This window comes from Patella vulgata, chromosome 5 (genome assembly GCF_932274485.2).
Source record: "Patella vulgata chromosome 5, xgPatVulg1.2, whole genome shotgun sequence".
NCBI classification, from domain to species: domain Eukaryota; kingdom Metazoa; phylum Mollusca; class Gastropoda; family Patellidae; genus Patella; species Patella vulgata.
Window position 1 is genome coordinate 66,773,721 of NC_065883.2, and position 12,312 is coordinate 66,786,032.

Genomic DNA, 12,312 nt, shown 5'->3' on the forward strand with positions numbered 1-12,312 from the left:
ACAAATGCATTTAATTTATGATGTAACTTATGCTTACATTTTACTTAAAATAACACTTAAATTAAATTATATTTACAATTAACTTACATTTAAATTAAAGTAACATTTAATTTAAAGTAACATTTAATTAAAGTAACATTTAGTTAAAAGTAACACTCAAGTTAAAGTAACATTTAATTGAAGTAACATTCAAGTTAAAGTAACATATAAGTTAAAGTAACATTTAATTAAAGTAACATTTAATTAAAAGTAACATGTAAGTTAAAGTAACATTTAATTAAAGTAACATTTAATTAAAGTAACTTAATGATGTAACTTATGCTTACATTTTACTTAAAATAACACTTAATTTAAAGTAACATTTAATTAAAGTAACATTTAATCAAAAGTAACATTTAATCAAAAGTAACATTTAATTGAAGTGACATTTAATTAAAGTTTATATACATTCATATTACATTGATATATGCGTTACAGCCCATTTGTGTCCATTACTAGTTGCCAAAGAATTGAGATTTAGCTCCTTTAAGTTAAAGTAACATTTGACTTCGATTTAACATAACGCCAAAATATAAAGATATAGCCTATTTAGCCTATTTATTCAAAGTGTGCGGTCTAGGACTTTTAAGTTAAATAAGGTTAAATGCTAATGAAAGAAGCAGTCTCGGACATCTCTTATTGAAAAACAAACTGGTTAATTTCGTGTGCAAGGCTTTCTAAAAACTGTATTCGTACCAAATTAGCTATTCCTCATTTTGAAATATAGGCCTACGTGATCTTATTGGTTTATTTATTTAATGGACTAAAACTTACACAATCTGATTAAAATACAGATCTTTATTTCGTTCCGTTTTTATACTTTCGATGACCTACACTACATGAAGATCTGACCAGTTGTTTTGGGTGGTCGCTTTTGACCCTATGACGTCAGATATGTGATTAACCAATCAGCATTGATGTTTCTAGTGGATTACCCACAGTTCCGTGTAGCTCACGTTAAAAGCACGCCGTAACAGATCGTTTCATTGGCTAATCCCTCACATCAGCCAGAACACGTCAATGATAACAACTCTTCCAGATACTAGTAAAGATAAGTAAAACGAAATTTTGAACTATAAAAAAAACGAAACGAAATAGGATCTGTGTTTTAATCAGACTGAAATTTACACGTCAATTTAACTTAAAGTGTTATTTAACAGATATAAGTTAATTGCCGAGACAAATGCATTCTTATATTAAAGATCCTCACAATAAATTATAATACACTGTAAGTCCTTCAGGGTTAAGACTTTGTTCTTCTAATAGGAGGACAAACAATTATAATACATTGTTCTTCTATTAGGTTCGCCAATACATTGTTCTTTTATTAGGAGTGCCCACAATTATAATACATTGTACTTACATTAGGGTCACTCACAATTATAATCCATTGCTCCTCTATTAGGGTTACCCAAAATTACAACACATTGTTCTCCTATTAGGGTCATTAACAATTCTAATACGATGCTACAAACAATTACAATTCATTGTTCTTCTATTAGGGTCACTCACAGTTAAAATACATTGATCTTCTATTTGGGTCATCCATAATTATGACACATTGCTTGTCTATTAAGGTTACTCACAATTACAATACACTGTTCTTCCATTCGGGCCACCCACAGTTATAATGCGTGGTTCTTCTATTAGGGTCACCCACAGTTTAAATACATTGTTCTTCTATCGGGGGCACTCACAATTATAATACATTGTTCTTCTATAGGGGGCACTCACAATTATAATACATAGTATGAGTTCCTCGTCATTTTCCAGCGTGTTTTCCTCTTGTCAGTGGTGAAGAATGGGAGATTGGTAAGAGAAAGTGTCCAGTCGTTCGTATGGGACAAAAACCGAGGACGCGTGTATACGTTTGCGTGAATGTAAAGGAATCCTGTACACGGGACCTCGGTTTTTCGTCCCATCCGAACGACTAGACAGCTTTCCTTGTCAGCCCCTCCGTCCTGCATCACTGACAAGGGAGAACCACGCCGGAAAATCTGGATGAACTTTCTCGGCCAATGCAGGGATCGAACACCCGACCTCCAGGCTAGCGAGCTAGCGTCTTACCCACTTAGCCACGTGATCCCCAGGGCAGTAAGACGGCAACATGTCAAATTCGTATCAGTGCCAGACGTTATGTAGAATAACAATGACAATGCGAAGGCGTTTGACATTTTGAGACAGATGTAGACATATTTATGGTAACTATGGTTACTTTGTTCAATGTCAGGCCCAATATATCTCAAACAAAACGATACACAAATATAATGTTTTTTCTGAAAATTTCACCAATTGTACGGAACGAATATTTGGCACACATGGTCACCCTCATCATATAAATTTCACTCCAATCACCATGGCACATGCGGTCACCTTCGTCAGATTTCCTATAAAATTTAATCCAATCAACAATGTTTTAGAATTACTTTATTTGATTAAATTTCAATTATTGTACGGAATGAAATCAAAACCTCTAGGTAATATATCGGACTCACTGTCTCCCTCATCGGATGTTGAATAATTTTCACGGGCCATTGCATCGAGAACATTTGTCATCCTCTGAAAAACCTCACCAGATTGTTTCGGTGGCCTGACGGTTCTATTTGGTTCTAGAGGAATCATTGCCTGGCAAGTATAATCGTTAGAACGTTCGGCGCGTTTTCTGTGGTAATTTTTTCTAATAACATGTAATTTTCGAATAACAAGTATTATCCCGGTAATTAAACACAGAGAAATCAGGGCGACCACAGAAAACACAATTTTGGAGATATTTTCACTAGAATCCCCATCCAAGTTCTTCTCTTTCGCTGGAAACGAAATCGACTCCGTCGACATTTCTTGACATGTTCGTTGGTATGGGATAGGTCTGATCCCTACTTGATATTCACCCGGATCGTGAACGCTGAATTCATACTGATTACTGGATGTGTTAAACGATGCTATAGGATTGCTGTTTTTATAAAGTCGGACCGTGTGACTGGCTCCTGAGGAGGCGTCAAAAACGACATGAATGGTGTTCTGTAAAACAGCAATGGCGGACGCTGTTATACATTTGTAGTCGTTAACGTAGCTGTAAGTCGTAACGTAATAGTTGGTAACCGTTGCAAATGGAACAACGGTCAGGTTTATAGTGTACATGTGTCGAGACGAAACTTCACTTAATCCTACCAGACATGGATAATTTATCTCCCTTGGGTGTTGCAAATCCACCTTACTTAATTGAGTAATAGAAAAATCAAACAGGCGGCACCTCGGGTTTTTATTGTAAAAGATTTCCATATGCCTTCCAGGTGGACTCCAAAAGTGGGCCAATATCATAATTGCATCTAATGCACGATTGTCATAATTCGGGAGTGTGAATGATATATTTAAAGCTCGATATGGACCCTTGAACTTGTCGTGGGTTCGAGAGTACAATTCAACATGGCTGAGTTTGGCAAAATTTAGATTTGTTGTTGTCCCTGGGTTTTTAATGTACTTTGCTATGTCACATTCGTTTTGGTGCCCGATGCTGCATACAAATTTCTCATCTCCAGGATAATTCCTTTTACCTTGTGAACAATCTGTTGGTAGACAATCATAATCCCAAATCACTGCACTAGGCACTAGGGTGGGGACCAGCGTAGCAACACAAAGCGCCACAAAACACGCCTTCAAAGCCATGACTTTCGGGTGTTCTCCGTTCACATACCAATCATTTGGCGGTTGTAATAAATAAACATAAGTTATTTTTAGAACAGGCGGTACTTGCTAACTCTGAGGTGGCGTCATGGGCATCGAGTGGGCACCATTTTGGTACTTTCATTGGTATGAGATCGCACCTGCACATATAACTGCTATCCAATTCGAGGTGACCCCGAATATTACCAAGACACGAAATAACTGAAAAACTCATTGAACTGATAAACCATATATCACAAACATGAGTTTTATATCCTCTTTCCTTGTCTACATTATACGTTTGATTTGACTGTCAAACAATCTCATATCACTTGTATAAAATCGCCATTTTTGTCTAAACAGTTATTATAACGACGCAATTTCCTAGAAAAGAATAAAGGAAGTAGAAAAAAGGGGTCTGTATATGGAAGCGTATTTGGGTCACTACTTATTGAGATAATATCGCAACACATCGAACTAAAATATGTCAACTTCATGAGTTATATTACAAAAAATCGACTTAATAAGTCGACTCGACGCATTAAGTTCACCTCTAAACGACAAAAACTATATCGATATGTTTACATCATGCCAATAGTCGATTTGACTCTAAATCAACAAGTCATATTTTAATGCAATATAAAGACTTAATAATGTCGCCGTTTTCAGTTATGTACCACGTGCTTAATTTCATTGCCCGAGATTGCTTATTCATGAAAGTGCAGCCAATGATGGGGTTTAACATCCACTCGACACAACCTAGGTCATTTCGGGACTAACATGGTTTAATTTTAGGGGTCTTTAGCAGTTGGAGGAAACCGGAGGACCCGGAGAAAACCCACTAGGTTGGACAGGCAACCCTACTCCTTGTCACGTACAACCGGGGATTCGAAACCACGCCAGTTGACTCAATGACAAGCTGCGAATCGTTTTCTCCATCTCATTCAAAAAAACTCCTGCAACTATTGGGGTGACGTGCTGCACTATGATAAAAATAATGCTGTGATTTTAAAGAATGTGGCCCGATTTGGTTTTTCTACAATCACCTTCCCACCCTGTCTTCTGATATCACTTTTAAACTATCGCTCCAGTCATCTATAAATATTGGTGGGTGTCGTACACATGGCAATGAATGCTTACTTGTTCGATACCTCCCGACACCACTTTTTCTTCAAGGAATTAACTTAGCTAACTCACTTTGGTCCTGCTATTGTAATTCTAGATTTTTTAATATAATACCAAATATAATTCACTTGTGGGCACAAAATGTTTCATTATTTTGAGAAAACAAATAATTAATCAACGTTTTCCTACTATCTCTTTTATATTTATCAAATCTGCAACTTAGGCCTATATATGATGTAATGAGTACAGCTGTATTTTTGTGACTTGTAGAAAGAGACTAGGACAATAAGTCGACATCTCGACGTTACGATAAAAATAACACGATGATACGACAGAATGAAGTGTCGTATGATTGCGTCAATACTGTCGTGATGTCGTGTTGTCGCGTTATGAAAAGGGCGAGATTTAACATGGCCACTATCAGCCACCATAACAATGGGTGTTTGCTGTCCCGATAAATTTAACGTGTATGAAGAATAGGATCGGTGAAAAACCCAGTTGTAACACATTGAAGCAGATATATATATATATTTTTTTTTAAGTTGACTACTTTCCATATTTAACTATATATTTACCTCTCTATGATATGTTGATAAATACGCCTGATATCATTCGAGAGTGTCCATATGATGCATATCATAAAGTATAACCTACTTTTGACAACTGTAGTAGATGTGATTATCCAGTTATTTATTATACAGGTAATGGGTTCACATCAGTGCACCCAAAAGCGGTATATAATTAGATTCAAAATTCTAAATTTCACCAATTGTACGGAACGAATATTTGGCACACACAGTCACCTTTGACAGTGGTTTGGTGTCGCCACCACGTGCTCAATTTGTTGATTGTGCGCCTGATCGAACAGAGAGAGAGAGAGGGGAATGGGTTTAGTAGAACGCGACACCAACTAGGTTATTTCGAAACTAACATGGCTCAATTTTATTTCAAGAATTCGCTTGCGCGTAGGGATCTTTAGTAGTGGGAGGAAACCAGAGGACCCGGAGAAAACCCACGACAAGCGGGGAATCGAAACACGCCACTTGGCTCAATGACAGGCCTTCTGATCCAACGTTCACGCGAACCTTACGGCCACCCAACCATCAGCACCTGATCAGGAACATTGTTCAATTTTTGGAGAGAGAGAGAGAGAGAGAGATAGAGAGGGGCTAATGTAGACAGGCATACGCAATACATTGTGCTATGGAGGGAATTTTTGCTCCAGTCAGCGCTGCTACGACCCATTATTATTAGCCCGGAACAATAATTAAGTCTGTATTAGTTGTATGACATACTGACCCGGTACGAGGTTATTGGGTCGTATGAATTAACTCCTCTTTATATTAGTAACGCACGTGACACAGATCGTTTCCTATTATGTTTCAATTATAATGTATCAATTCTATACACATAATATATAGTTCGCCTATTCCCGGAGGAAAAAAAATCAAGATTACATCCAAATATGTATTCAGTATTTTTTTTTTCGAGGGTCTTGATATGCAGTTAAAATATATTTCTGAATAAAAATCGAGATTAATTCCAAACATTTATTCAATATTTTTTTTTGGAGGGTCTTAATATGGCAGTTCATATATTTTTGAAAACAAAATCGAGATTAAATCCAAACATGTATTCATTATTATTTTATTTTTTTTCCCCGAGGACCTCAATAGTTTATATATTCTTGAACAAAAACTCGAGATTAAAGTAGCTAAGTCCGTAACTCAATATCATCCAAAATCTTCGACATTGAAAACACGATTTTTTTTGCAATTTAAATCAGCATTGTTGTTGTGGTCTTACCTGGAAAAGATGGGCTTCTGATATCCAATATTTAAGACAAAATAAACATTTTACCATTGGTACACGAATCGTGTACCATAATGCATTTTAGCGCCATTTGTAACAAGGTGCTCAGAGAATGAGGCTAGACATATTCCACAAGTCATGTCAAACGGTGATGCCATATTCTTATTTGGAGAGCATGCGCAATATATACTATCGGTGTTGACTGGAATAACCAGACGCTAGAAACTGTCTTTCGGCTGAGACTTCTGGCGTATTTCGCCGAATATAACTGATGACAATTCACAGTAAAACGGAAACGATTGATTGTAAAACAGTTTATATAAATTCATGTTACATTATTATATGTTTTGCTACCCATTTGTGCCAATTTCTAGGCCCAAAATATTTATTCATTATTATTTTAATTTTTTCCGAGGGCCTTAAAATGTATTTTACATATTTCTGAAAAAAAGAAAGTTCGAGATAAAACCCAAACAGTTATTCATTTCTTTTCCTAAAGTCTTAAAATATGTAACCTTGACTGAAAAAAAAACCCCATACATTATATAAATGTATTAGGCCTATAAAAAAAATAATTATTTTACATTCTAGTTCGACAAAGTTTTTTGTCCTTTTATTCGTTTAAGAAGATACATAGCATTTTACCAGTTTTTGTTTTTACACAGATTTCGGGCTGTTGGATGGCCGAATGCTTAGCACGTGCGCGCTCTATCATAAGGCCTGTCATTGAGTCAACTGGCGTGGTTTCGAATCCCCGGTTGTACGTGACAATTAAGGAGTGGGGTTGGCTGTCCAACCTCGTGGGTTTTCTCCGGATCCTCCGGTTTCCTCCACTGCTAAAGACCACTACGCGCAAGCGAATTATTGAAATAAAATTAAACCATATTATGTTAGTCCCGAAATGACCTAGTCTGTGTCGAATGGACGTTAAACCTCATTTCTCTCTCTCTCTATCTCTCTCTCTCTTACAGATTTCTGGATTGATGATGGCACAGTATTTAGCCAAAGGACCGTGTAATTCCTTTCTTAGCCGCACTCATCCGGGTGTTTTATGTTCAGATCAATTTGACAAGGCCAAATGCATATTTCCTCAAGGTCACGAGATGTAAACAGGGTTAGGACACGTGATTGTGGGTCAGGGTTAGGGTAAGGCGTAGGGATAGGTCTTGAGTTGGCATTAGTGTTAGCCTTAGCGCTAGCCCTGTTTACATCTCGTAATTTTGCATTATTTTGGCCTTGCCAAATATATCTAGCCGTGTTTTAGATTTAACGGTTAGTTTTGATGACATTATTGTTTTAGGAAAAAGGGTAGGCCTAATGTCGATTTGTATGGTTGAAATAAAAATACATAGTGATGTGAGAATGGACCAATCACGCACACTGTTGTGTTTCACTCACAGGTCAATAATATTGATGTCACCGACAGTCACGTCTGTTCTATTTTTAGTCGCATGATGTCATTATTACCCAATGACGATAACCCAAACTTGTTATATTCGGTCTTGTCCAGTCACTGTAATAGACATAATAATATGATGTCAGTTATTTACCATTGTCAAATTAAGTCAAGTGCATAATTAATTGCTGATTTCTACAGTTTACAGCCGACTATGATACGATTTACTGCATACATAACGTTTCTACAGTTTACAGCCGACTGTGATACGATTTAGTATACATATAAGTAGCGTTTACACATTACATCCATTGGCATTGATATATAGTTGTACTAAGTTTTTGTTATTATAGGCTCTTCTCATATGAAACAAACGGTAAGACAGATTACTTATAAAAACAGAAATTAAATTTGAATGCTTCACTGTAGTTCAACCATAATAGCACGGTATGACATTTTAAATTTAAAAACAGAAATTAAAACTTTAAAAGTTTTGCTGTTGTTAAACCCTAACCATATTTAATGTCCCAATGTGTCATTTGCAAAAGCCAAATTTTTAAGGTTTAGTCAAATGTACTTTTAAAAACAAAAATTGAAATTTAAAAGCTTCGCTGTGGTTAAACCATAAGCCCAATACGATCTTACGAAAAGAAAAATATCCGAATAATGCGTCTTTTGCAATTTTCGGGAAAAGGCAAATTGTAGAAACAGAAATTAAAACTTTGAAGCTTGGCTGTAGTTAAACCATAAGCACAATACGATCTTACCAAAAGAAAAATATTCAAATTAATATTTAAAGTCTTTGTGCGTCATTTACAAATTTGTACTGGATAAAGAACACAACAGATATAAATGCAATGATATGAAATCGGGATTCATGTCGTACTTTTCGGCACCAACTGGGCTAATACGCCAAGGGGGGGTTGGATGGCCGAATGGTTAGCACATGCGCGATGTATCATAAGGCCTGTCATTGAGTCAACTGGCGTGGTTCCGAATCCCCGGTTGTACGTGACAAGGAGTAGGGTCGCCTGTCCAACCTCGTGGGTTTTCTCCGGGTCCTTCGGATCGAAACCACGCCACTTGACTTAATTACAGACCCTGAGATCGAACGCGCACGCGTTAACAATTCGTCCCCCATCCTTCACATGAAAACGCTAACAAAGAAGTAAATCTACGTAATGGATAAAGAACGAGCCTGGGGTTATGCTGGTGAAAGAAAGAGACGAAGAAAGAGACGAAGAAAGAGGTCTCTCTGAGAAGCATAACCAATGACAGGTGCTTTATCTGACTTATAAACTGTTTGAGACACCTGCGAAATTGAACTTTGACAAAAGGAAAATAACGAATTTTGCAAGTTATTCCGGGCATAGAAAAACCTGGAAAGATGAAAGAGATTTACCGTTACAGGTTTATAAGATCAAAGCATCTGAATTTCCAGTTATACATGTATATAATGTATTTATAGCGCCTATTATCCAGTAAACTGATCAATGGCACTGAGTTGTCTGTGACAGAAATTGATGTTGTATTGAAGTAAAGAGATGAGTCTTGGGTCTCTCTTTGAATCCTGTGTAGGATAAAGCATGAGACTGAGGTTATGCTGGAGAAAGAAAGACTGAAGAAAATAATCCGAGAATAAGAAAAACCGAGGCCAACAGGCCGAGGTTTTTCTGTCGAGGTTTTTTTTCTGAAGTCTTTCTTCCCCAGCATAATCGAAGTCGAGGACTTTATCTTGCTTATAAACCGTCTGTGTTTACATGTACGTATAATGAGAATATCCCAGAATTCCAGTAAGATATCATGTTTTCCTAAGGAAAATAAAAACCTACCTTGGAAGAATAATCCGTTACAGGTTTAAAGAAAAACTTTCAGAAGAATAACCCCAAATTCCCCTGTATATATCCAAAGTCGCCCCGACTTTCAGATCGCGAGTTATTCCGTTCATAGAATATACCCCAAAGATCAAAGGGATTTAAGGGATTTACCGTTATAGGTTTATAAGCAATTATAGTCTCTTCTTGTTTCACTTATTGAGATAGCTTGTTCCACAAGACTGGTACTGCGACAGAGAAAGCCATATCACCACACGATAAGAGTTTTGTTCTCTTATGAGAATAAACAGAAAAGACATGAAATAAAATGGGGAACCGCACCAGAAAACTGCTATGAACTTTCTCGACCAACACCACCGTCGAACACCGGACCCACAGGAGCGAGTCAACGTCTAGAAATGGTTCCACTAATGATGTCTTCCGTCTTGCTCCAGCCACAGTAGTGGACCGTCCTAAGGCCTTCCTTTGAGCAAGCTTTGTAGTCATTTGACTACAAAAAAGTTAATGGCCTATAACTCCCTTAATTTCCAATTACACTGACCCCAAACTGTACTGTGCATATATATAATTTAATAAACTAGTTCCCATTGAAATAAAGGTGAAACCTTACCGCATAATTATATGATTTGATTAAACCCAACTGCTGTGCGCAATTTCTGTCCATTTTAAAATGGCCGCCGAACCAGAATCCCGTGATTTCATGTCACTCGAAAATACAGAAAAACTGTTCCGTAAGAGTTAGATAAGGTTAAGATTTCATTGTTTCAGTCTTCACTATTTGTAACATAATTACTTATTTTCATGCAAACTTTGATGATATGTGTTAAAAATGTTGCAATTGAACCTAGTGTATCAATTGTAGCCGTGACTAAGAATTATCACGGCTAAAAATATTGCAAATAGTCAAGCTCTTACTCACGGGCGCATCACGTACATCAGTGAGCCGCGTGGTTTATTCTCGTCGGTAATAAATGAAATGGAGTATAAAACCCGTCGTTAATAACAGATACATTTTTTCAATAACAATGGATCGATTGTATCAATTTTTTTTTATATGTGAGAGGATTGGTAACTGCTTCATGTGTGATTCACAACGAGCTTAGAAAAAAGGAAACTATTTTTAAATTTTTCTGCACAATATAACCACTGTTGATTGAGATAGAGGGGAGGGGGGAGAGGGGCACCTCACGCACTATGTCATTTGTGAAACATATGGTGCAATATATTTCTTCAATAATTCGTAGGAAAGCCACGAGGTTGGACAGGTGACCTTATGTATACGTTTTATCACATAAAAGCTTGTGATCCAGATCACACTACTTGAAACAATGGCGGGCCTTATGATCTAAATCGCATTCGTTTGACCACTCGACCAACGTTTTCATTTAAGATTTTTGGAGGGGAACCCCTGGCATTAAAGTATAACGTATGGGGGTAGCCGAATGGTTAACGCGAGCGCGTTGGATCATAAGGTCTGCCATTGGGTCAAGCGGTGTGGTTTCAATTTCCCGCTTGTACGTGACACGGAGTAGGGTCGCCTGTTTAACCTCGCGTGTTGTGTCCTCCGATTTTCTCCCACTGCTAAAGACCTCTACGCGGAAGTGAATTATGAAATAAAATTGAACCATATGTTAGTCCCGAAATGATATAGTTTCTCTCCCTTTCTCTCCTAAGGGGGCACATTGGCTAAGTGGGTAAGACGCTGGCTCACTAGGCTGCAGGTCGCGTGTTCGATCCCTGCATTGGCCGGGAAAGTTCATCAGGATTTTCCGGCGTGGTTTCCCGTTGTCAGTGGTGCAGGGCGGAGGGTCTAACATGGACAGATGTCTAGTCGTTCGGATGGGACGAAAACCCGAGGTCCCGTATATACAATGACGTGCACGTAAAAGAGCCCGTGGTAGTTGCAGTAGGTCATAGGGCCGCTTCCCGGTCAAAATTTTCCTCATAGCACACTGTATATGCCCGTCCTCATTAGCCCAGTCGGAGCAGAACAGTAGGACGTTAAACCCCCATTTCATTTCATTTTCTCTCTCATAAACCGAGACAAGATGAGTAAAGACTGTCATTACATTTTTTACGATCTAATCATAGTTGTTAGAGGGTGATTTGAAATAGTTTACTTTTAAAAAGAATGGACTTTCGTTCAGGCTTGGTACTTTTTTTTTATATCAAGCCAGTGGTTTCACTGGTGGTTAAATATTATTAATTTCCCCGCGTAAATAAATGTACGTCACCACTTTACTATCATGCAAATTAGGTGACTGGTATAATGGACCAATCACAAACAATCCATGGTCTGTGTTTTCTAGTCAGCTCTCAGGTAAACTAGAGATTTATCAATGAATTACAATCACGATTTACCAGTCCGTTTATACCGGTATAACGTGTAGTCCCTGGTAAATCTAGTCTAGCCAATCACGCGTATGATCACAAGTGATATCGAGC

The 12,312-nt window shown here is 37.5% G+C and overlaps 1 protein-coding gene across 1 annotated transcript; it reads right to left on the reverse strand.

Annotated features, from left to right (window-relative positions):
* Positions 1-308: 308 nt before the first annotated feature.
* On the reverse strand, positions 309-5,490 carry LOC126820449 (uncharacterized). The gene is made up of 2 exons (XM_050548448.2): positions 5,400-5,490; positions 309-4,083 (listed from the first exon to the last, which is right to left on the reverse strand). The coding sequence occupies exon 2, from the start codon at positions 3,700-3,702 to the stop codon at positions 2,482-2,484; it is 1,221 nt and encodes a 406-aa protein (XP_050404405.2). The 5' UTR covers positions 3,703-4,083; positions 5,400-5,490; the 3' UTR covers positions 309-2,481.
* Positions 5,491-12,312: the final 6,822 nt, after the last annotated feature.

Excerpts from the sequence above, each read along its gene's own strand:
- LOC126820449 (XM_050548448.2), bottom strand. The coding sequence starts at position 3,702 with ATGGCTTTGAAGGCGTGTTTTGTGGCGCTTTGTGTTGCTACGCTGGTC.